At 42.8% G+C, this 22,545-nt stretch overlaps 1 protein-coding gene across 1 annotated transcript in view; it reads left to right on the top strand.

Annotated features, from left to right (window-relative positions):
• COL13A1 (collagen, type XIII, alpha 1) overlaps positions 1–15,991 on the top strand; it is a 110,149-nt gene extending 94,158 nt beyond the window's left edge. The window contains exons 43-45 of the mRNA XM_014940506.1: positions 1,233–1,319; positions 5,724–5,762; positions 10,302–15,991. Coding sequence (XP_014795992.1) covers positions 1,233–1,319; positions 5,724–5,762; positions 10,302–10,334 — 159 coding nt within the window. The 3' untranslated portion in view covers positions 10,335–15,991. The remainder of the gene's footprint in view (positions 1–1,232; positions 1,320–5,723; positions 5,763–10,301) is intronic.
• The last annotated feature ends 6,554 nt before the right edge of the window (positions 15,992–22,545 follow it).

Genomic DNA, 22,545 nt, shown 5'->3' on the forward strand with positions numbered 1-22,545 from the left:
AAAGAGGAAACAGCAACCTGTGCTGTCTAATTTTATCCCTTAATTCCTTTAACCTTCCCCACAAGGACCCTAAATTCAATTCCCTGTGCTGCAGCCCCTTCCCTTGTTTTATGCTCAGCAGCTTGGAGAATTTCCTCTAATACAGACAGATTTGGTATAGGCACAGCTATCGAATACCCATGCCATACCTTGCCTTGGCTGAACTACCACCCGTGGGATGTGTCCTCCCTTGGTGAGGAGGGGTATATGGGCATTCCCTCAGCCCCTCTTGCAGCTATGGCTTTCATTGACCTAATTCTCTTCACGAGAGAGCAAGCCTCCTCTTTGGTTATGATTTAATTTGTTTCCCTCCTGCCCTGGCTTTAGCGTAACTCAAACTGGAGCTGCAGGAAAACTGTAGTATCAAACCCTTGTCAGAATCACACCTTCCTGGGATGTGTCTGCGCTGCTAAATGAGAGGAGCAGGGACCAGTGGCTGCCCTGTGGCCGTGCTGCCTATGACTAGTCCTTGTCAAACTTGTTTTTCCTGGGGGAGCACTACTCGGAGCATCCCAAAGGACAACCAGGCTGTGCAGACTGTGGGGGCCAAGTACTTCCTTCATTCTCTGGCTCTTTTCTATTTAGCAATGTGGACGCAGCCCAGTGCACTGTAAGACTCAGGCAAGCACAGTCATTCAAGTTAAAGCTTTGCTGCTCTGGGATGTGGAAGTAATTGTACATATTAAAAAAAAAAAAAAGCACCCCCCTAGCTTTTAAGGAAAAGCTAGCAAGCCCTGGTGGCAAGCAGTGTTCATTAAACAGTTTAAGGGAAAGCTTCTAAAAATAGTCCCATGAGTGATGATTTCTTTAAGAATGAGAATTCAGAGTGGTAAGATAAATACAATTAACCCAGGGCATGTGTGCCAGCAGTGCCTCCCTACTACAGCTGCTGGGGGTCTCTGCTGCAGGTCTTGCCACCTGAGGCACCAAGCATCTAGACGTCACCCTAGTCTGTCAGTGTGGGATTTTAGCAATGGCCAAGGTGTTTATGCAGCTCAGCAACCATTAGTAGCTCCATATGTTGTTTTTCACTTAACATCTCAAAGGGAGGTTTCTCTTCTCTCAAAATGTTTCGTAAATGTTTATCCTTTTTTTTAAACTATCGCTGACATTTGTTTGAAATGGATGATCCTAAAGCTTTTGTGTATTCTTTTTTTTTTTTTTTTTTTCTTGGACTAAACTATTATTTACAGGGGGAGAGGGGCAAGAAAGGCTCTAGAGGGTCTAAAGGGGATAAGGGAGACCAAGGAGCGCCTGGATTAGATGCACCCTGTCCGTTGGTATGTTCTGTTTCATCAAATGTATTGTTTTAAGATTTGTTGATGGGGAAGAAAGAAGGAAATCATAACATAAATAATGGTCTTGCAAAAGTACAACACTTGGATAAGCCTGGTTCCCACTGCATCCTATGGCAAAGCTGCTTTCTTCAGCGGGGAGCCACTGATCAATCAGGCCCTTGGGTGACCATGGTTATGTTCCTTCCTCTTCTGGACCTCACAAAGGTTTGGGGTACGTGGGGGTGTCCCATGTGCTTGGGAACCCAGGGCTTTCTCCTTTGTGGACAGAGCCCTGTGTCTCCCCTGCTGCTGGTTACGGTTCTTCTCTGGAGATGTTCAGTGTCATCATGTCTACGTCATGGCAGAACCTGGATGCTGTTTTTCTTGCCTTGGAATAACGGCAGCTGATGGGATCGCCTGAGAGTGACACAGGGCACTTGAGCTGTATTACCCAGAGGGAAAACAAATCTCAGTTGTTTTAAATGGGATATGTTTCTGTCAAAATAGATTGTCTATAAGTCTAGGCAAATGAGTAAATTTAGGACTATGTATACACTTTCATCTAAACTCATACACTGCAGCAAGCATTGCCAAAAATCTGTAGTGCTGCCATAAAGTCCAGGAGTACTTGTGAATCACGCATCTAGAAATCCAGCTGCTGGGTTTCCTAGTGAGGATAGGAAGAGTGGACCACTTCAGAGGAAATACCATTCTCATCCTCTCTGATTTAACTCGGAGGAGAGGTATCTCCTGACTTGTAGATTACAGAAACACAGAAAAGAATCTGCTACTGCTGATTGTGGAGACAGAACTGAAGCTGAAACGATGGGCTGTGTGTATTCTGGGTATGCAGCAGAGTGCCCTGGGCCAGTCCCAGCGGGGGACTCAGCCTCCCCTCCCGTGACACGGAGGTGACTGGCACCAACTGAAATAACGATAGTGGTTGATTTCATAAACAGGGTCTCCGAGGTTTTAAAGGCGAGAAGGGTGAGCCGGGGTTACCCGGGCTGGACGGCCTGGATGCCCCATGCCCATTGGTATGGCGTTCCTTCCCTTTCCTGCATGCTCGTTTGCTTTTTGTATCTTGGTTGTTATTTTCTGGTACCTCCCAATAGCTGCACGCCCCAGAAACACCCAGCTTTTCCTTCCTTCCCTATCTCCATCCCGCTTTCCTCGCGCTGCTGTTGTCAGAAGCAGCCCCTTCCCTTCACGCTGTGATTCGCAGCTCCTGTCAGCATTATTTTGTGGCATAAGGAAAAATTCCCTTCACAGCTCTGTCAGCATTATTTTGTGGCATAAGGAAAAATGTAGTGGGAATGGGAATTTATTTACAACTGCTTTGATTCTTCATTTGCCTTTACTTTGACAACTTTCCGTAGACTAACGTGTGGAGATCTGTCCCTTGGCTTTCTAGCAAGGAGCTGCAATGCTCGTGTCCTTCATTAACTCTGTTTTTAAGGGCTTGTATGTGGCTAGCACAGCCTGACCCTGCTTGGCATTACCTCAGTTGCCCCGTACATTAAGATGCCCGAAAAAAATGGTTATCCTGTTATCAAGCCCATGTGAAACATTAACACTTATCTCCCCCAATTCCTGCTTGGTAATTCCTATTTGTGACGTGTGAAACATTAACTGGACACTTATCTCCCTCAATTCCTGCTTGGTAATTCCTATTTGTGACTCTTCCCAGAAGCCCAAATTGTCCCATAGCATCCAAGAAACTTGAATTTGGAATTGTGTGTTTCTTGATATCCATCTTATTCAAGTATTAAAGGATGATTATTGCATTAGGGCCTCATATAACCCAACTATTGTAAGACGAAGGTATTCAGGAACACTTAATTGATTTCTAAATATCCCATTAGCCATCCTGAAGGTATTCAGGAACACTTAAACTCAATTGATTTCTAAATATCCCATTAGCCATCCCCAATTATTAATTTACTCTGAGATTTTCTGGAGGTGTAGCATTCAGGTGAGGTTTTTTCTCCCTTCAGCAGTCTCAACAACTCCATGATACACTGAAAGTTGAACTGCCCTGCTCTCCCAGCCCCATTTGGCATGACTAGCTTTGCTTGAGGATGGTTATTCCAAGCTTTATGCTCACTTAAAGATGTTTGATGCCATTTACAAGGCATAGGATATAAAAGTTAGTTTAACCAGTTGGAAAAAGCTCAAAGAAAAAAAAAGCCACATTTAGTTTGAAAGGTTTTCTCAGTTTCCTGAGGAAACTACCCCTGAAATGGCTATTAAAAGCCTTTGTTATTTGACATTTGTGAAGAGCTAACCTTAGTCTTCCTTCCAGCATCCCCTCTTTTGGGTGCTGCCGTTGTCTTTTTGGGGCAATGACTGTGACAGTGACTACTTGCAAAGTCTCAGTTGCTGCTCTGTAAATTTTGGGTAACAGTCCCACAGGTAAAATAATATCTGTCCAGAACAGTCCACAAAGGAGAAAAAATACCACTGATCCATGTGTTTTTCCTCCCACTGATAATAGACAGGTTTCTACGGAATAAATTTTGCCTGAATAAGGCACCTAATTTCCCAGTGCCCTGGTAGGACTCTAGCAGTGCCCTGCTAGACTACTTTTCTTTTTTTGTCTCTGCTCTCACTTAGGATTCACCCCCCCTGGCTGTGTTAGAACGTACGACTCTTTTCATACCTATTTTTGTAAAGGGAAACTTGCCAGAAAATCTGGTGAAATACAGATGCCATTATTTTTTTTTATATATAGTGCTCTGGCATGCAAGCTAGCTTGGGAACGTGAATAAGCATGTTTTTTGATCCAACTAGGTTAAAAGCTTAGCATCCAGCTGACACATGCGTGTGTGTAACTTCTGGAGGCTGTGAACTAATGCTTTACACATCTGAGATATGTGGAAGGAGATACTCAGTACTAATAAGCATGTCTCATTTCCGTTCTCAGCAAATTGGCCTGCAACAAACACTTCCTTGTGACCCTGGTCTTCCTTTGATCCCTAAGCTGTAACTCCCCGGCCTCCCATTCCTTCATACACCTAACTTCCCACCTCCTCCTGCAACGCATACACCACTCATTCCTACCACCACCACTGTACCAATGGGAACGCCACCATTTACCCAGGAATTCACCTGTAACTCAGTATTTCCACATAGGGGAGGGAGAGGAAATATCACAAGGAGACCACGGTCTGAAAAATGCCTTCAAAAAGCACTATGGTTGTAGCATCATGGCAACGTTCACTTCATCAGTCCCTTGAAAGTGCATCTCCTTTAAGTAGTTTATTTCTCAATGTACTACTGTGCATTTGCTTATCTGGTTGGTTGGTTTTTGGGTGGTTTTTTTCCTTTCCCCTTCTCAAACGGGGCGACACGCACTGCAGATTGAAGTGAGAACTGAGTCAATTGCACAAGGAAATGTACCTGCATCATGCATTGTCCAATTTCACTCCCTGCTCTTGAGTTTTCCTGGGGAATAGCAATAGCCCACAAACCTGACACCCGCACACAGCAGAAGTATTTGACTTCTCATGCCAGAGGTGTATCTCCTTACAGCTGACTCTATCTCCTGCTCAAGAGCACCTTACCATTGATATAGTTTCCTGGTTTCTCACATGGGGCTGCATGGAGATGAATTTAACGGCAGTAATTCACAAAAGCATTTCCCAACCATATAGGCTCAGCCCTTAAAGTATCTGAGCTTCTTCAACATTAAAAAAAATAAAGATCACTTGCCCACCTTGGGATATATGTAGCCCAAGACTTTGGGGCATCAGTTGAGAGATCCTCAGCCAGCATGGAGGCTGCCCAGCTTCCTGCCTTCCTAATGTCCCTGGAGCAGGAGCTTCTCAGAGACAAGCTGGGACAGCTGGGTGATCCCTCATGTGATAAAGCAAACCCTTTAACAAACAAACAGAAAGGAACTGGAAGTTTTTTCCAGCCCCTCCTTTACACGCAAGGTTAGTGCTGCCTCTGTGGTTTGCTTATAACCTCACCATTATAGAGTCAAACCTGAGGATACAGAACCAGCCACCTTGTGTTTTCCACTGCCAGCTTCAGCACTACTTTTCTGGCTGGATGGGACCTCCTGGATTCCCTCCTTCCTTCAGGGGAGCCTGGTTAAACACCTCCTTCAGCAAAGAAGGAGAAAAAGCCTACAGACATCACATACATTAAGTTCTTTGTGTAGCCTCTAGGCAGCCCCCCTCTTCAGCTCCAGCCCTTGCTGCAAGCTACACTGGTTGTGTCACCCAGAAGCCCGGGTCACTCCAAAGGGGTGAGGAATATCTTTCAGACTATTCCTCCAGCCCCGGGTCAGACTGTTTGTTGCAGCTGTAATAGTTAACCCACTCCTCCTTTCCTCCATCTCTGCACTACTTTCCGTGTCCTAAACTGCTTTTTTTTTTTTTTAATTTTTTTTTTTTGCAGGGGGAAGATGGCCTTCCAGTTCAAGGCTGCTGGAATAAGGTAAAATAATTCTGGAAATGTTGTGGCTGTGCTGAGCTGGCAGTGCTAGAGATCCTGCTGATGTTTCTCAATGAGCCTGGCTAAGAGCAAAAGCGGTGTGGAGGCTGAAAAGCACCAAGCTAAAACTCCTTTATTTGTATATTGCTGGTTAGTTTTATAGGTTAAAAGGGCGAGAATTGTATTCGTGGCCTTTGAGCTGCCTGGCCTTGAAGCGCTCTGATATTTTCACAAAAATTACATTTGCACCCAGTCAGTGCTGTTACCGGAGGCTGGGAGCAGGCATACCCCAGGGAGCAGGGCAGAGAGACGTAAATACCTGTCCCCTCCACTCTCCCTTTGTTTCTGGTGGTTCAGCTGCCTCAGCAGTCCCCTTTGGAGGTTCCAACTGACCTCTCTGCCACTCCTCAGGGTCTAGCCCACCTTCAGTACCTGCTGTGTGCATTAGTGCCCAGTGCTCAAGCCACAGCCACAGGAGGAAAGTGGAGGCAGAGATTCAGCCCAGGTTTGCACCTCCCGTCCTCACCGCCCAGGAGAGTGAGGAGGATCTCTGCTGAGATCCAGCACTGTTTCTTTTCCTCCTGGAGACCTCAGAGCGGGTCCCCTGACACCGTCCCTCCACCCCGTGAAGTGGTCCTTCCCCCCTGCTGAGCTGTCACTAACAATCGTTAGTGAATTGTCACTAACACTCCTTTATGTTTTCTTTTGCAGTGATGATTCTAACCCTGGACTGGCCTTGTGTGTGTTATTGTACATAGAATATTTATTTTTATACAGTGTTCTTCTCTGAAATGCTGAAAGTTATGCGTTTTTACGAGTTATCAAAAAGCTGCATATTTTTTTGTACAGAAAATGCTAGATCTCCCTTTTTCCTCATTTGTCAGTTCTCTGTATAATTCTATGTCTGCATTATGCTTGTTTTGTCATGGAGTACAGCTGTAATATTTACATATTTGTGCACACATGATGAATATAGGAACTTAATAAATTATTGCATTAAAAGTGCCCAAAGGAACTGCCCTGTATAGATTTAAAGGTAATTTTCATTTTTTTCAAGATGGAATCATTCAAGACTATTTCAAAATATTATGTATTTTTTATTAAAGTGAAATCTTAACTGTTTTGGTGTGACTAAATTAAGGCATTGCTGGAAAAAAAGAAATCACAGTAGCCACTGTACACTGGGAACTTAGAGATTCCATGATCCATAATTATCAATGGATAATTGGTCTGTTTAATATAATTAAACCATAATTGGACCAATTACGGTCTGTTTCTTGATGGGATTCAGCCAGCCAAGTGCAGGCTCCCAGCAGCTCCTCTAGGGGCTGCTCCTTGGCTACGCAGGAACAGTAACACCTTCCCCAGGAGCTGTGGAGTTAGCACGTACAAAGAGAATTTCTTAGTCTCTTGCCTCTGGCTAAAATAGATCAGCTCCCATGAGCTGGAAATAATAATAAATAAAAATAAAATAGAGCATCTCCCAGGAGCTGGAATAACCCTCATGACAAAGAGCCCTGGTCAGCAAGAAATTCTCGCATCTTTTTAAATGGTAGGCCTGCAAGTAGCTTAATTAAAGCCTCATTTAAAATTAAGTGTAATGCTGAATACCTCAGTGATATCCCGATGAATGTTTATTAGACAAATCAATCCACATGGCTTTTAAAAATGTTAACCAAAGGTCGCATGCAAATTTGCAGAGTGTGTGATTATAATTTGCATACATACACCGTAATTATCTTTCTTGACCTACCTTTGTTAATGCCTCAAGTCTAAACTAACCATCAAGAAAAAAAAAATACACTATCAGACTAAAGTGAACATCACAATAGGCTATTCTTAGAAAATAAGCAAAGGAGTGGAAGTCTAAATCTGGTCCCTAAAACACGTCCCCTTTCCTTGGTTCTTCGTGTAAGGGGGAAAGACAGTTTGCAACCCATTCCTAAAACACGTCCCCTTTCCTTGCTTCTCCGTGTAAGGGGGAAAGACAGTTTGCAACCCAGATGTTTCAGGGGGATAGAGAGAAGCTAAAGGTGTTTAGAAATCCCAGCAGAGAAACTCAAGCAGTAATTCCTTAGTTAAAAATGCTGCCACTGCAAAAGGAGCTCAGCTCCCTCTCCCGCAGTCCCTGTGTCGTTTTGAGCACCCCAGACCCTGCAGTGCTGGATGTGTGGGTCACAGCCTGTGTTCACAACAGCTTCTCCTGGTCACCACCACCTCCCTATTCGACCCTACGCTCAACTATTCCTCTGCTTACAAACTATTCATTAGTTATTTTTTTCCAGCCCGTTTCAGACAGCCTTTTAGCACCCTCAGAGTAAAACAAGGAAGCAAGAGATGTGCTTCTGTTGTGTGTGGAGGAGAAGGCCTGCCAGGGACTGCCTGATGAACAGAGCCCAGCCCTTGAGTGTTGCAATCCATTTGTCACCTCATATTGAGCTTCACCTAGAAACCAGTGAGGTTTTTGTCACCCTGTGTCCCTTACCTCCCCATCCCACAGGCTGACTCAGGTTGCTCTTGCAGTTAGGAAACTCCTTGCAACTTTCAACCTAAACTAATTTGTGATATTTACAACCATTTCTTCTCATGCCCACGTTATCCTTTGGATGAAACTCTTCCACGCAGGAGGCTTTCATGAGATGCTCAGGGTACTGGAGCTGAAATGGTATAGAAAGAAAATGAACTGCAGAGCAACAAGGGAATCCTGAGTGTTTTCTCTTTAATGTAAGACCCGGCTCCCTGTTATAAGGCTTTACAGCTGTGAAGCTAATTAGAACAGCACATTTAAAGGAATGCCACAAAACTCTGGTGTTTTAATTACACACCTGTTAAAGACAAAACTGTTATAAAAGACCCAGCCAGGTATACTGATGGTAGCCTTGGTTTTAGAAGACTATAGTGGTGGCAGCAGCAGTGAATGTCTACTCTGGTTTTGTAGAGCTCAGCCCACGAGGTAGGTAGGTTGAATGCTTCAGTGCCTCCTCAAAATGCTGGCTATATTTAATCCTCAAAAAGTTATAGATCCTAACAAGAACCTGCCAATGCCTCTTGTTCCCTTTGGTGTCTGTGGTGTATTTTTGGTTTGTAACTGTGATTGCTCTGCATGGGATTGTCTTTGCTTGGGTTTGTCTTACCTGAAAGCAAACAAAGCGTACATCTGTTATGTTGTCTTAACACAGCTACTGAAAGGTGAAGGAGTCTCAAGATTATACTGTATCTGGGTTATTTCTTGGGCTGGTTTTCAACTGATACATTTGTGAGAGGGTTAGCTTTTGTCTGAGGCACGGGGGACCTTGAAGTGCAATTGCCAGAGCTCCTGGAAGTGCCCAACTTGTGTCAGCAAAGGGGCAGGGGAGGAGGAGAAGTCTGAGCGAGAGAGGTTTGATTTTGCTTTACTTCAGCTTTGCCCCAGCATAATCCCTCTGTTATCAGTGGGGATGCTCCTGACTTACACCAGTGCAAACCACAAGAGGCTTTGGTGCCACAGCTTCCACAGGACTCAGCTGCTTTCTGTCAGCAAAGCACAGACACACACAGAGTGTCATCACATGCTCTCATCCTTATTACCTTTGGGTTCCTTATCTCAGGCCATTCTGATTGTACCACTGGTTTGGCTTCAAATTACCTGCTCAACTCTAAGTGTGCTTATTGGGGCAGCAAAGTTTAGGCAAACAAGCCTTCAGAGGCTTGTTTAATGCTTCCTTTAAGGTCACCTTAAAAAGCTGAACATAATTCAGCATTTTAGAGAGAATGGTATTTTGGAGGAAGGTCTGCTGACTTGAAAACTTGTTTAACAACTTCTACTTTCATTTGCAAACCAGCAGCTCCTTTTGCATCCTGGAGAAAGGGATTGTTAGACTTCAGCTGTGAGGAAAACTCAGCTCAGACCTAATTCCAAGGGCACTGAGGTAGCTAATTCCCACAGGTTTCTGGGGGGGGGGATATTTTGGCAACCCCACGGTGCCTCTCTTGGGCGTTGAGTCATGAGTGCCTGAGTCATGAAAATGTAGCACCTCACCAGGCTGTGCAGACAGAAAGGACCTGAGATTATTTGCAGCAATTGCACTGAAGTATAGAAGATGAAAGACAACTGATCTAGCGCTGGGGAAAAGGCACATGTCAGAGAACCCCTCACCTACCGTAAAAGGAAAATGGTGAGATGTGAAAATGGTGAAATGGTTCCCTGTGGTTGCTGCAGACTGTTTTTAGTTGTTTTTTTTTTAACTAAAGTAGATTGGTAACCATTTCAGATTGCTGTTCCTACAGCCCCTCCTGTCGCTACAGCCTCAGCAGCCACTGGGGATAAACCAGAGGTTGGGAATCAGTGGAATTTTACTGATTAGCTGCTCTTCCCAAACATAAATGCCTTGCATTTCAAGACACACCCAGATGGTAGAAGCTGGGTTTGCGCCACCCCGAACCTGACAGTTTAGTTTCAGGGTCTGTCCCTACTAAAACCTGTCACTGGATTGCTGTCAGCCTTGATGAGTGTGAATTCTGCCTGGTTGTCTTCACATGAAACTGTTTGTCTGCCGCTTCAAGGGTCAGACTCCTTGGCTGATAGCCAAAAAGTGAGAGCAGTCCCAGGGTGGAGAAGCTTGAGAAATGACAGCAGAACGAAAAGGAGAAGAAGGACCTTCCTGAAGATTTGCTGGAGATGTTTTGCAAGTTCCCTCCCTGGAGCTTGGGAAGAGTTTCTTCAACTGCACACCAGGAATGGGTGCCCAGATGCTGCCTGCTGGGGCCGGGGGAGCCCGGCGTGCCGGCGCTTTCGGCTTTGCTTGCTGTCTTCTCCTGGAGGCCAGGGGCAGGGTTGGAAAATGACACCATTTATAGTCTTTCTCTTTGGTCATTTTCACTTCATTCTATTATTGTGGTCGGACTCTTCAGATGAAGAATTAGGCTCATTTTCCAGCAGCTGCTGTATAAATGAGTGCAAGACGTAGCTGATATTTCTGTGGGGGGATCCTTTGATCCAAGAGAGAAATTCTTCTTGAACAATTACCCTTAGAAATATCAATCAAACCCCGTGTGCCCGGTTTAGAGTGCTGCTCAGAGAGGACTTGATAAAACTTTTTGCTATCATTTCTGGTTACCAGATGACAAACTTCCACCTATATCGTTGATGATTCCATCTTTAACCTTTTCATCACAAACTTTCTTCTCCTGTTAAGTTATAAAGAATTCTTTTTTTTATTATTATTTTTTGCCAAAAAGGGAAAACCATACTGGGTTTTGAAGGCATGACGTATTTTGTTGGTAAAGGAAAATGTGGAGTGTGGAAAAAATCTGGTTTCACTGAATAATTCCTTTGCTTCCTGTACTTCTGCTTTGGTCTCCACCACACACACTGGATGTATTTTGCCCGGAGCCCTCCAGAAATATTATTCTGCTGGCCCATTAAAGCCCTTCTTGTGGGTACCTCTCAGCAGATGTACTTGCAGATGGAAAATAAGGATCACGAGGGTTAAATTTTGCCGTTACGTGTTTTAGTACATTCACTGAAGGGAAATAAAGATCTGGCAAAGTGCTGAGGGGTGTGGAGGACGTTTCCCAGCTGCCTGAAGGGCAGAAAATACAGCTCTGGATACTTCGTACCAACTGCCACGCAGATCTGGCATCCCTTACTCGGCTCCCACTGCTGAAGGTTAAACTGTTCATATGGACTCTACAGTGTCTTTCCACCACAGCTCTTGCAATTTATTAAAAAAAAAACCCCAAATTAATTATTAAGTACATCTCTTACAAACATGACTCATAACACTTCAACTTCATTGAGCGCATTGGGAATCCCATTCGCCCAATCACTACAACACATATTTAACTTTAAGCATGTGATTCCCATTGGCCTAAATGATGCTATTTGCATATTTAAGTACTCTGGTGAATCAGGGCCATTATTATTAGAGTTAATGAACGATATTATCTAAATCATTAGGCAGAACTAAACGATAAGCAATTCGCTTCACAGTTCAGAGAGAAAGCGCTGATTTCAAGTTCAAAGTGATGTCTTTTTAAATCAGAGCAAGTCCTAGAAAGGTGATAACCTTCACTCAAACACCCTTTGCCAGCTCAGTGGGGACAATGCAGAACACCTGCACCCAGCACTCATCCCCCTCACCAGGGCAGGGAACAGCTACCATTAAAATAATCCCAGAATTGCAAAGAGCAGGGGAAGAAAAGTTCTACTTGTAGTTTCAGCTGAAGAATTGCTGGTTTTTTCCTTAAGACTTCTAACAGATTTATTTAGTAAATAGAGTAGCAGGGGAAGAAATTGTTTCTGTTAAGAACCAGGCTGATGAAAGAGTTAATTTATTTTATTTGTATTTTTTTATTTTTACCTTTTTTTTGTGGGGGGAGGAGGGGAGATACCTGACCAGAACTGCAGGCGGTAGGTGTGCTTTTTTCCTTCTTTTTTAATGAAAGCAATTATATATATAGTTTGATAAAGTTACTTTTACTTTTCATTAATGGTTTTCTGGGGCGATTTGTTTGCTCTTTTCTGTTTTCTTGTGTTTTAGTGATATTTTTACTGGGCTTTTGGAATAAGTTTGTAAAAGCTCCTCACCCCAAATGTCCTAAGGACATTCCTATTGTGTTTTTCCTCCCTAAATTGAGTAGTAAATTGGTGCTTTCCATAGGCAAAGCAGTTTTTAGTGGGTATAAAGACACCCACGTAGGCCACGCCTAGGGACCAGGTACCAGTGAGCTCTCCCAGACGAAACGGTCTCTCCAAAACTCTCCCTTTACACTGACAAAATTCACAAAGGGCTACTTTAGGGACCAGCTGATTGAAAATGGTTTAGTCCGATCTTAGCTGGTCTGCTGTAAAGCATTTAGTCTGGAAAGAGTCGCTGCGTCCTCTTCAGCAGCATTCTACAGCCTGGAATCTCAGGCTTAGCTAGAAAGCTCTGAAATGGCAATTAAAAGAAACGTGTTGTCTCGAAAATGGCAAGCTGTTGGTAGGTACCTACTGGAGTATTGTTGTCTCTTGCTGTTGTTTTCTCTCCTTTAAATCCAGCAGAGCACTCCCATTCAATCTTATCTTCAGGCTTTGCTTCACACTGAGCCTACGTGCAAATGCTTTGCTGGAGGAAGGTCTCCTATTCTTTTATACTTTTTCATTTTTTCCCCCCCCTTTCTCTGTTTTTGTGTCTTATTGCTTCCAGACGTCTTTGTCCCAGACAAAATGGCTACTTTCTGTGTTTTCAGAAAAATCTCTGTTGGTCGCATTTTGGTCATTTTTCCACTCCTTTTTATTCTCTCTCTTCCCTGGTATACTTCCTCCCTTCTTGTACCCCGTCTTTGTGAAACGTTTTGATGTGATGAAAACATCATGGCAAAACAGGAATTAAGACTGTAGGTGTTTGTTGATAGTTTTGGATTTGACTGTAAATCTTCTACTGTTTAAAATGCTAGGTGGCAAGATCAGTTTAGCCTTCCAGCTTTCTTATTATTTAGTTTGCTTGTTGAAATTACTACATAAATTTCTTCTTTTTATTAACTGACTCAGAGTTAGTTGGAATATTGCAGATTTTTTTAATAGAAAAATCTGCTAAACTTTTTTTTGCTGCAAAACATGATTTTGTTGAACTGCTGTCACAAAGTTTAGTGGGTTAGATGTATTAAGGGTGGGTATGAGAGACTGGTTGTGAAACTTGGGGAGCAGAGCTTGTATTCTTGCTTTCCATTGCACGCCGTTTGTCAGTCCATTGTCTCTGGCAGGGGTTTGCTAGGAGTGTGAAATTCCATTTTTGTGATAATTCCATTGTTTTCTCACAGTAATGTTTCAAAACATTGCTTCAGTAAATCTTCCCTTTGACCTCTTCTGCAAAGATTTGCAGAATCTGGATTTGCAGAAGACTTCTGCAAAGATTTGCAGAACCCTGGTGTTGCACACCACCAGCAGTGCCACAGACCAAGCAGTATGACCCTTTTGGGGATCTTCTGAAGGTAGCAGGCTGGCTCAGAAGTGCCCGTGGGGTGACATATTCAGTGACAGTTGTGTGCCACAGCCTGTAACCTGCTTTAGAGCACATCTGCCTAGCACTGTGCTGTGCCAAGGCATTGCTCTCGCTGCCCTGGCCTGCAAGGTAGGCAGCAGACTGTCCCCCAGTCCAGGTGACACAAGGCCTACCAAGAAAGCTGGGTGGTGACAAGTAGACATCCTTTTAGCATCCAGAGTCCTCACAGCAATAGAAAACTACCTACCTGAGGAACTTTCCCCACACCTGGAATGCTTGTGTCATTGGCACTGCCCGTTTCTCATCTTTATACAATCTGTATACCATTTATACCAAATTCTTTGATGCCGAGACTCTTTCTGCTCATTAGCCAACATCAGTCAAACATCAATGATCTAATCCCTGAGGGAGAAAGATTTCTGAAGCAATTTGTTGTTGCATATCTGGTTTCCTTGAATTTTACAAAAGATACTTTACTTTCTTCCCCCCCCTTTGGTGGCATAGAATGTACAGTATTTAATATACCTGTAGCGAAGTGATGAGTTATGAGAAGATCTTGACAGGGCATTGTTTCTGCATATCTCCTATAAACACTTTTTGATTGAGACATTTAAATCTAGATACACTTTTTACATTTTTTTTTTATATTGAACTTTCAGCCTGTATAGTAAATATCTGATGTTATTTGACATTCATTAATGTGCTGTAATATACTTTTGTGTTACTAGTAATTATTGTGGTCATTGTGCTGATTCTAAGACATTATTTCAACTCCTTTCCATGTAAGGTAGCTACTTGGAATTTTCTGGCCTTCAAGAAAATTCCATGCTAAATAATTGCTAGAATGAAGAGAACAAAGGGCTGTTCTTTCCCACAATCTTTTCAACCTCTGTAGGAGCTTCTTCAGCCAAAATCAGTGTTTGCTTTTTCTTTCCCGCTTTTTCCTTGGTAATATGACAACATTTGATTTGTTTTGGCTTTTCACCTGGGAAATTTTGAATTCCATGTTGACTATTTCTAGCAATATTTTAGAAAATCAGAGATAGCTGTGTTATAAGGAGTTGCTGATCATAACAGAACTTAAATATTGTAATAATGTTTTCCTTTATATTTTCTCCACTATTAAGTTTTTAAGGAAATCTTTTCTCAGAGTGATAAAAATTGAAAAGACACTAAAGGATTAAACATTTAACATGTATGAGGAAAGGGATTCAGTTAAATGATTTCCGTCTGTAGGAATGAAAAATAGCTTACAAATTTTTTATGTCAGAACAAAAACTGTGCCTCAGTTACCTATTTCTTGTGTCCATTAACTCATCCAGCGGTATCAATGAAGCCACACCTGCCCTTGAAACTAGGGCTACGCTTAAAGAATTCCTGCTCACTAGTTCAGTTTTGTAACAGTAAGCTGCTGCTCAATTATAGTGCCTTTAAAACATTTCTACCTTCTTGCAAAAGGTGGAAATTTTATATGTTTAATCACCAAGTATCCATTTATCAGATAAAGAAAATTGTGCTTATCTTATTTGGAGGTGCTGGTTTATATTATGATGAAAAGTGCTATGTGAGAGCTGTATATTGCTATTTTAAACGCCTTAGCCTACCTGCTACATCATTATGAGAATTAACAATGAGATTCCAGGAAGAAGTTAGTTTGGGGAATGGACTTCTGGAAAATGACGGGTGGAAAAAAAAATAGGCAGGAGGTAATGAAAAATGTCTTGGACTGGATGGTTGTTGCAATGGTAAACATGACACCAGATTTAAAGTGTCATCCCATCATTATCCAAGAGGAGTTCGATGAATTCCCTGCGCCTTGTGTTGAAGCTTTACTCCTTTGTGTCAATTTTTTAGTGAAGTTCCTATTTTATTTGCGTGTATTCCAGTACAATCTGCATTTGTTACATGTGATGTACATAGTCTCTTCTCCCTTTTATAAAAATACCTGTTTACTTACACACAGTTTCTGTCTTTTATAAATGACGGCTAATATAAATAACAAACCATAAATTTTCTTACACGCCCTCTTTCCATTTGGGGATGGTTTTTAGGTTAAGATCCTAAGGAAATCTCACCATCTGCTTTTTGCCAGTCAGCCCCAGTAACTATGGAACTAGGTGGGAAATTTCAACCAATTTGGCAGAGGGACAGAAGTGTCAAAAATACTGTCATTGCCAGCTCTATGAAAATAGACAGCTGGATAGAGGAGTTAGGAGCACTAGTTAGTGCCTGTGCTAAGGGAAAGGCAGCAACATCAGCTGGGCTATATTACTGGACACTGGGGAATCTGCATGGGAGAAAGACAGCCTGATCCATCCCAGTGCATGAATAGCCTTATTGGAGCTCTTTCTTAAGATGTGCAATTAATCAGCCATAAAACACAAAGCTACACACATTGTGGAACTTTTGAGAGAGCAAGCGCAAACAGAGGGGACAGAGCTAAGACTGGAGGGAAGTAGAGACTGACTCTGGTTATGCCTATGCTGAAATGATCACGCTTATCAGCTTTGTGTATTGTCTTAGCTTCCTCAAAATTGAGAAAATCAATAACAAGGTGTACATCTATCTCAAAATCCAAGAGTCGACGGTTATTTGCTGTAGGGATCCCTATCTAAAGTAAAATGTTTGCTCAGTTTCTAAGAATCCCTGCTAATGCAGGCAGAAAAACCCCACAACAAATGTGGCAAATGGTCTGGGGGCAGCAGAATCTGTCTTGGCTTTGGCAAGGTATGGTAATAAGGGGGAAGATGCCTTTGGCTTTGAATACTCTGACAGCTAGAACGATGGCTGCACTGTACCCCACAGTGATGCATTCCTCCCCTCTGACTTCAGATATGTGAAAGTTAGACATCTGCATCGGAGCAGGTTTCCCTTGGCTCCTTTTGCAGCCAAAGGGGAGAAACAGGCAGCTCCAGGAACATCCATCTCTCCCTCCCCAAACTCCTGAGAGATGGCTGTTTGCTCCTCCTCTCCCGTACACCTGGGTTTGTTTCTCTGTTAGCCCAAAAAAGAACCTATGCACCCACACAGTGGTGACTCCTTGAACTGAAAGTGATTTGCTGAAAAACCTTTAGCTCTGGAGTTGCCAGACAGCAAAATGAAGTGCCTCGCTCCTGACCTCCTCTGGATACAGATATAATGAGCATTGGATCATGAGGCAAAATCCTCGAGGGTCTGGATGTTTAACGGTGACGGATGCATTAAGTTATATAGAAAAATGAACATATTTGGATGCTCCAACTTGGAAAGGAGAATGTATTTGAAACATATGATTTCTATCATTCCTTAAGGCTTTAAGATCATTCTTTCTTTATAAAAATGATGGCTTACGGATGTATATTGTCAGGCCTTGGGAGAGTAGTAAAATTTTGCACTCCTGCAATAAATAAATGTTTTGCAGGTTTGCTGTGTACTGCCTCAGACAAACATAAGACCCAAAGGTAACTTGCTTCAATGCATCTTCATTTATTTGTAGGTCACAGGTTGAGATATTTGTTTTTTTTTTTCTCAGAGGGCTCTGCATTTAACAGGAAAAAATAGTTATTTTAATGATTAAAATCAAACTGAGGAATAATTATGAGAGCAGCGCTATCCTGTCTCGTGAAGTTTCTCTAAAAAAGAACTTGGAGCTTAATGCTCCCATCCAAAAAGACAACATGCTTGCAAGTGTCAGGAGAGGAGAAAGGAAACGTGTATCACAGCTGCAAACTGTACCAAAGAGTGTAACTGCAAAGGGACAAACATCTTTACTAGCATAGGAAAAACCGATCAGACAGAACTGCAAAAAAAAATCCCCTTGCAACATTGTGAGAAGTGGAGAAATATGATCTAGTTTTATACATGAGATGGCAGTTTGCTGAGAAATCATCCTGCAGTCCAGATCTGGAGTGATCTGTAGATGAGTGACTGGCTGACCAAACGGTGCCATGACACAGTGCTGCATCTTTACTCCTCCAATGAAGAAATGCAGTTCTAGAAGTGCCAAAACATAATTGCATCAGAAAGTCCTCAGACACCCGCAGGGATGTGTCACTTTCTGCACTAAAAAAAACCTGTGGTATAGTAAAAGCACGAATGTTTTGTTGCAAATAGTTTGCTTCAAGACATCAATGTGGTTACAGAGATGGAGGCGTTTCTGCCTCTTAGACTTACAGTGCTTGGGTATCGTATTAATTGCATCACTCTCAAATGTATCACTTCATCCACCCAGATTTCCTTAAACTCAGAAACTGAAATAGGTTTTTCACTAGTTACTATCAAAATTGCATTCCTTTGGAGGCACAGGAAAAAAAGCCAAAACAATCAGCTGTGTCCTTTCTCATATTGCCCCTGAGTTTTCTTAGCTCGAAGCCCCAACCTGTTTAATTCTTCAGAGAAGCTACTCCATAGGTGTGATCACCACATGGCTTTTCCCTATACCTTACCCATTTCTGGCTATTCTTTCTGAGCTGTGGAGAGGAATCCTACAGTGTATTCCTCAGCTGAGCGCCATGTTATTTTCTGGGTTTTGTTCCCTTATTATTTTTTCTGTAATTCTGAAAGATATATTCATAAGTCTCCATTTGACAAAAAAAGAATTGAATTATTGTGAGTAACCATGACTATTCAAATATTCGTATTAAATTAGTATTTTTACTTATGTGACTAAGAAATAATTGAGTGAAGGCAACGATCTCTGAAGTCTGCACTGATGTCTCTAAGGATAAGTAACAAGGATGAAAACTCCTTTAATATAGATATATATTTTTTTTAGGCTCATAAGCATCATTTAACTTTTAGAATCAGTTAGTGTCTGGACAGGAAAGACCTCTCTCCTCCTTGCTTACGTGTTAGCTAATCTGTGACTTTTGAAAATGTCCTAATCATCAGTCTACCTTAAATACCACGTCAGAATCTGACACACAGAGAAACATTTAATTCTGAAGAACATGGGATCATCTAATTTAAAAAATACTCTAAGAGAGCTCTCTAAAAAGTTAGGATTTAGCCTTTCTGGTTTCTTTAAGAAGAAAAGCTTACCATACACAACCTAGAGGCATTCCCGTAAACAGTATGGAGTGGAGGAGGGTTTAAAAAATGGCTCAAAGAGGGGGAAACAGTCATTACAGAAATATAGATATTTTTTTTTTGCAGAACTCAGTTATTACATCTGTTATTTACTGCCGTGATATATACACACATCAACTTTGATTGTATTAGGTTATCCTAATGACATGACAACCCTTACATTCATTTGATAAAATTCCTGGGTTATATATGCCCATAAAATAGAGCTTTCAGAATTACCTGACATTACTGCCGGGATGACCCTGGATGCCTGCCAGCCTAAGCAAGAGTAAAGACCTATCTCTTGGTTCTGAAACTATGAAATATTCATTACAGTGTTTGAGATATAACAGCTTCTGTCCAAAAGTGAGAGTGCCATAAACAGGCTGTTCTTCTGATAGCTGGAGAGTTAGGCAGTCAGCAGTCTATAAATGCTCTGTCAATAGATATGTTGTTTATTTTGACAAAGTAACAGATTGTATTTGCACTTGGAAGTCAACTGGCAGATGGTCTTTGCACAACCTAGCGAGGGCAGACTCCGCTCCTGCTGACTGGGGAAAGCTCTCTTCATCCAGCATTGCACATTTCTGTCTTGAAGAATGCTGGTTAGAAACAATTCTTCCCTTAACAACTAGATCCAAATGGCCAGAACATACAGCTATTGTGACCAAAAAGCTCGGACTTTCAGTCATCTTCTGCATTACGGAATTTGTGAAGATATTCATCCTGCCAATTCCTCACCATGTGGTTTAGGTGACCGACTGCTTATCACTTTTCCATTGCAGCCTTGGTTGGTGTTCAACACCAAACTCGGAGCCAGAGAGAAAACCCCATCGCTGGCAGTTCCAAAAGCGAGTTACTGCAGAACAATTCACGTGTGGTAACTCTCTGTTCACATGTTGCCTTGCTCTGTCTGATCTGTTCTCCTCAAAAATTGTTTGTTCTTGTGTCACAAAGCAACTCAGACTCTTCCAGAAATACTTGAAGCAACATAAAATATATGTATAATTCTATTAAACCTTCAGGTTAAGGATAAGCTGTATCCACTGAAGAAAGTAATACAGAGGTGAAATTTACTTTAGAGTGGGGCAATTAAAATCCACAAAGGCAGGAAAATTGGTATTAAAGTTCAGCCATCTATGGTAGACTTAAAAAAAATTTAAATTAAAACCAGTGGTACACTATGAAGGTCTTCAATCTCCTTCTCCCTCACTCTTCTCCAGTGCTCCTGCTTCCTCCTCCTGTTCTTACTGGCAATGCGAAAACCGGTAGGAAGCTGGGAGGGGTAATTAGGAAGTAATTGAGGCAATTAGATTCTTATTTCAGAGAACACAAAAATTACATGAGGAGGCTGCAGCCTTGTGCTCACTGAACGTGGTAAGCCTCTTCTAAGACTGTGACACTTGATAACCACATTACACTAGGAAAGGTAAATGTGAAGAGAAGCCCCACCCTTACATCAGTTGATTTCACCTGATCCATCGGAATAGCATGTACCTATGTGATGGATGTGACAAATACAAAATTAAAGCTGAAAATATGGCTCAGTGTAAGGAGAATGTTGTTTATAAGCAGAAAGATGTTTTTGTAAACAGAATGAGTTGTCCTAATGTTGAAAGTTTGTCTCACACAGAAGACATAATTTTATTTTCTTTAAAGACCTCCTACACATTTGTGTTGTTAGCACACAGGAACTATTTGATGTTAATCTGTAACAAACTGGGAATGTTTTCAAAAATTCGAGATGCTTATTTTGTTGCATCTCAAATTATTTTTAATTGCAAAGCTATGTATCACATGCATGATTGCTAGGATTATTGGATGCAATTATTTGTATCTAGAAATGGAAAAGTGCAAATACACTTCCTCCTTTTTCACATTTCCTTTTACATTGTCTTTCATTTTTATGCTTAGTACTTGAAAATCTTTGTATTCCTCTGCCCCTCCCAATATGGTTCAATACACTCAAAATTCTACAGATAGCTTTTTCCTTTGCTAAGTTCAAAGTCTCAACAGGGAAGATCCAAGTAAGACTTCCCCTTACATGTAAAATAATTCAAGCTCATATACACGAGTTTTTCTTGTGTGGTTTCAAAGAATTTTGACCTTGCTTTCAAAGAGAAAGGGGAAAGAGAATAGACTCCAAAGCAATAATCCACAGAAATGTGTTAGATCTTTTACTCATTGAATGGCTCAATTAAAAAGAGGAAAGGTGCCTTTTCTTTCCATTTTAATGACCGTCAAAATACAGCCATTGCTAGTGAAATGCTTTACCCAGGGTCACAGAACAGCTGAGAAAAACCCAGGTTCTCAACTCTGTGCAGTCTTTCTTTAGGAGATGGCACGGTCCAATTAACATAACCTGAAGGAATATTCCATTGCTTTTTTTCCCTACCAAATGCTATTCTATACAGACATAAAAGTTTACTTTGGCGGAGCAAAAACAAGCTCTAGGAAGGCAGTGAATCTTTATGATTTTTTTTTTTTTTACAGTGACAAAGGGAAAGCTGAAAGCATAGACACCTCTTTATCACTCTGTTCTGTTGTTCCCAGCCAGCCTCCTAAAGTAACGTTGCACGTGAGCTGGAGCAGTCTGGGTTAATGCTGTATCTCCTAGAGCATTACAGTAGCCCCCAAATACCTTTCAAGTGAAATCAGTGCAACGACACAAGATGTTTGTATGGCAATGACGATATAAACCCAGTTTCATGTAAAAATATCTGCAAGATCAGTTGAAGAGGTGCAGCCCTGCACTCTTCTGTTTGCATCAGTCTGTGATCATGTATTTGGCGCTGCCAACAGACATACTGTGAGACTCATAATACAATCACTTATTGCGTATCTTGGAGCTCAAGCTCTTGAATCCGTGCAAAAGAAAAAAAAAAACAACCCAAAGCCCTCATCTTTCATTTAGAAAGCAAGTTAAGTTTGCAGCCCTCGTGGCTCAGTTGAAAAGCCTGTGAACGCCTTAAACGCTCAAAGGGAACAAGACACAAAGAGCTGCCAGTACTCTTTGTTACGGCGGGTTTTAAGCCAGTTTTGGGGAAGCTGGAACACTTGGATGAGATGCACCGTAGCGAGACGCGCAGGTCACCTTGCCTAAGGGATAGAGGGATGGGCGGCTCCCTTCCTAACAAAAAACCGGGCAGGTTGGGCAGAGGACACCTCAAAACCTACCCTCGAGCGTTAGCCTAACCTAGGACTGCCTTGAAACCTCTCCAGCTCCAAACTCCATCATTCTATCAGCGGGGAAAGGGATGAGGAGCCGGGCTTTCTTCCCCTTTATGCTCATGGAAACCGGGCAGCTCGTAGGGACCGCGGGTCAGGGGAACCCATTCCCTCCCCGAGCCTGCGTGTAGGAGGGGGGGAGTGATGGAAGAGGCGGGGAGGGGGGATGCCTGTGGGAAGGCGGCGGCGGCAGCAGCAGCCCTGGGGCCCGGGCAAGGAGGAGCGGCGCGGTTGTCTGGGAGGGCGGCAGCGATAAGGGGGGGGGGGGGTGTTGCAGGCCCGGGCTGCAGGGACCCCTCCTAGAGGCGGGATGCGAAGCGGGGGGAAACCCCTTCCATCCCCCCCCCCCCCCCCTCCCCCCCCAAGAGGGGCCCCCGCCCGCCTGCGGGCGGGGGCGCGGCGGCCGGGGAGGGGGGTGTGTGGGGGAGAGCGTTTGCGCGGGAAAGCTACCGGCCACTCCTCCTCCTCTCTTCCCCCCTCGCTCGACGCCGCTCCCTCAGAGCGCCTGCGCAGCCGGCTGCTGCCCCCTTCGCCCGTCGCTCAGCGGC

This window comes from Calidris pugnax, unplaced genomic scaffold, assembly GCF_001431845.1.
Source record: "Calidris pugnax isolate Ruff unplaced genomic scaffold, ASM143184v1 scaffold39, whole genome shotgun sequence".
NCBI classification, from domain to species: Eukaryota; Metazoa; Chordata; class Aves; order Charadriiformes; family Scolopacidae; genus Calidris; species Calidris pugnax.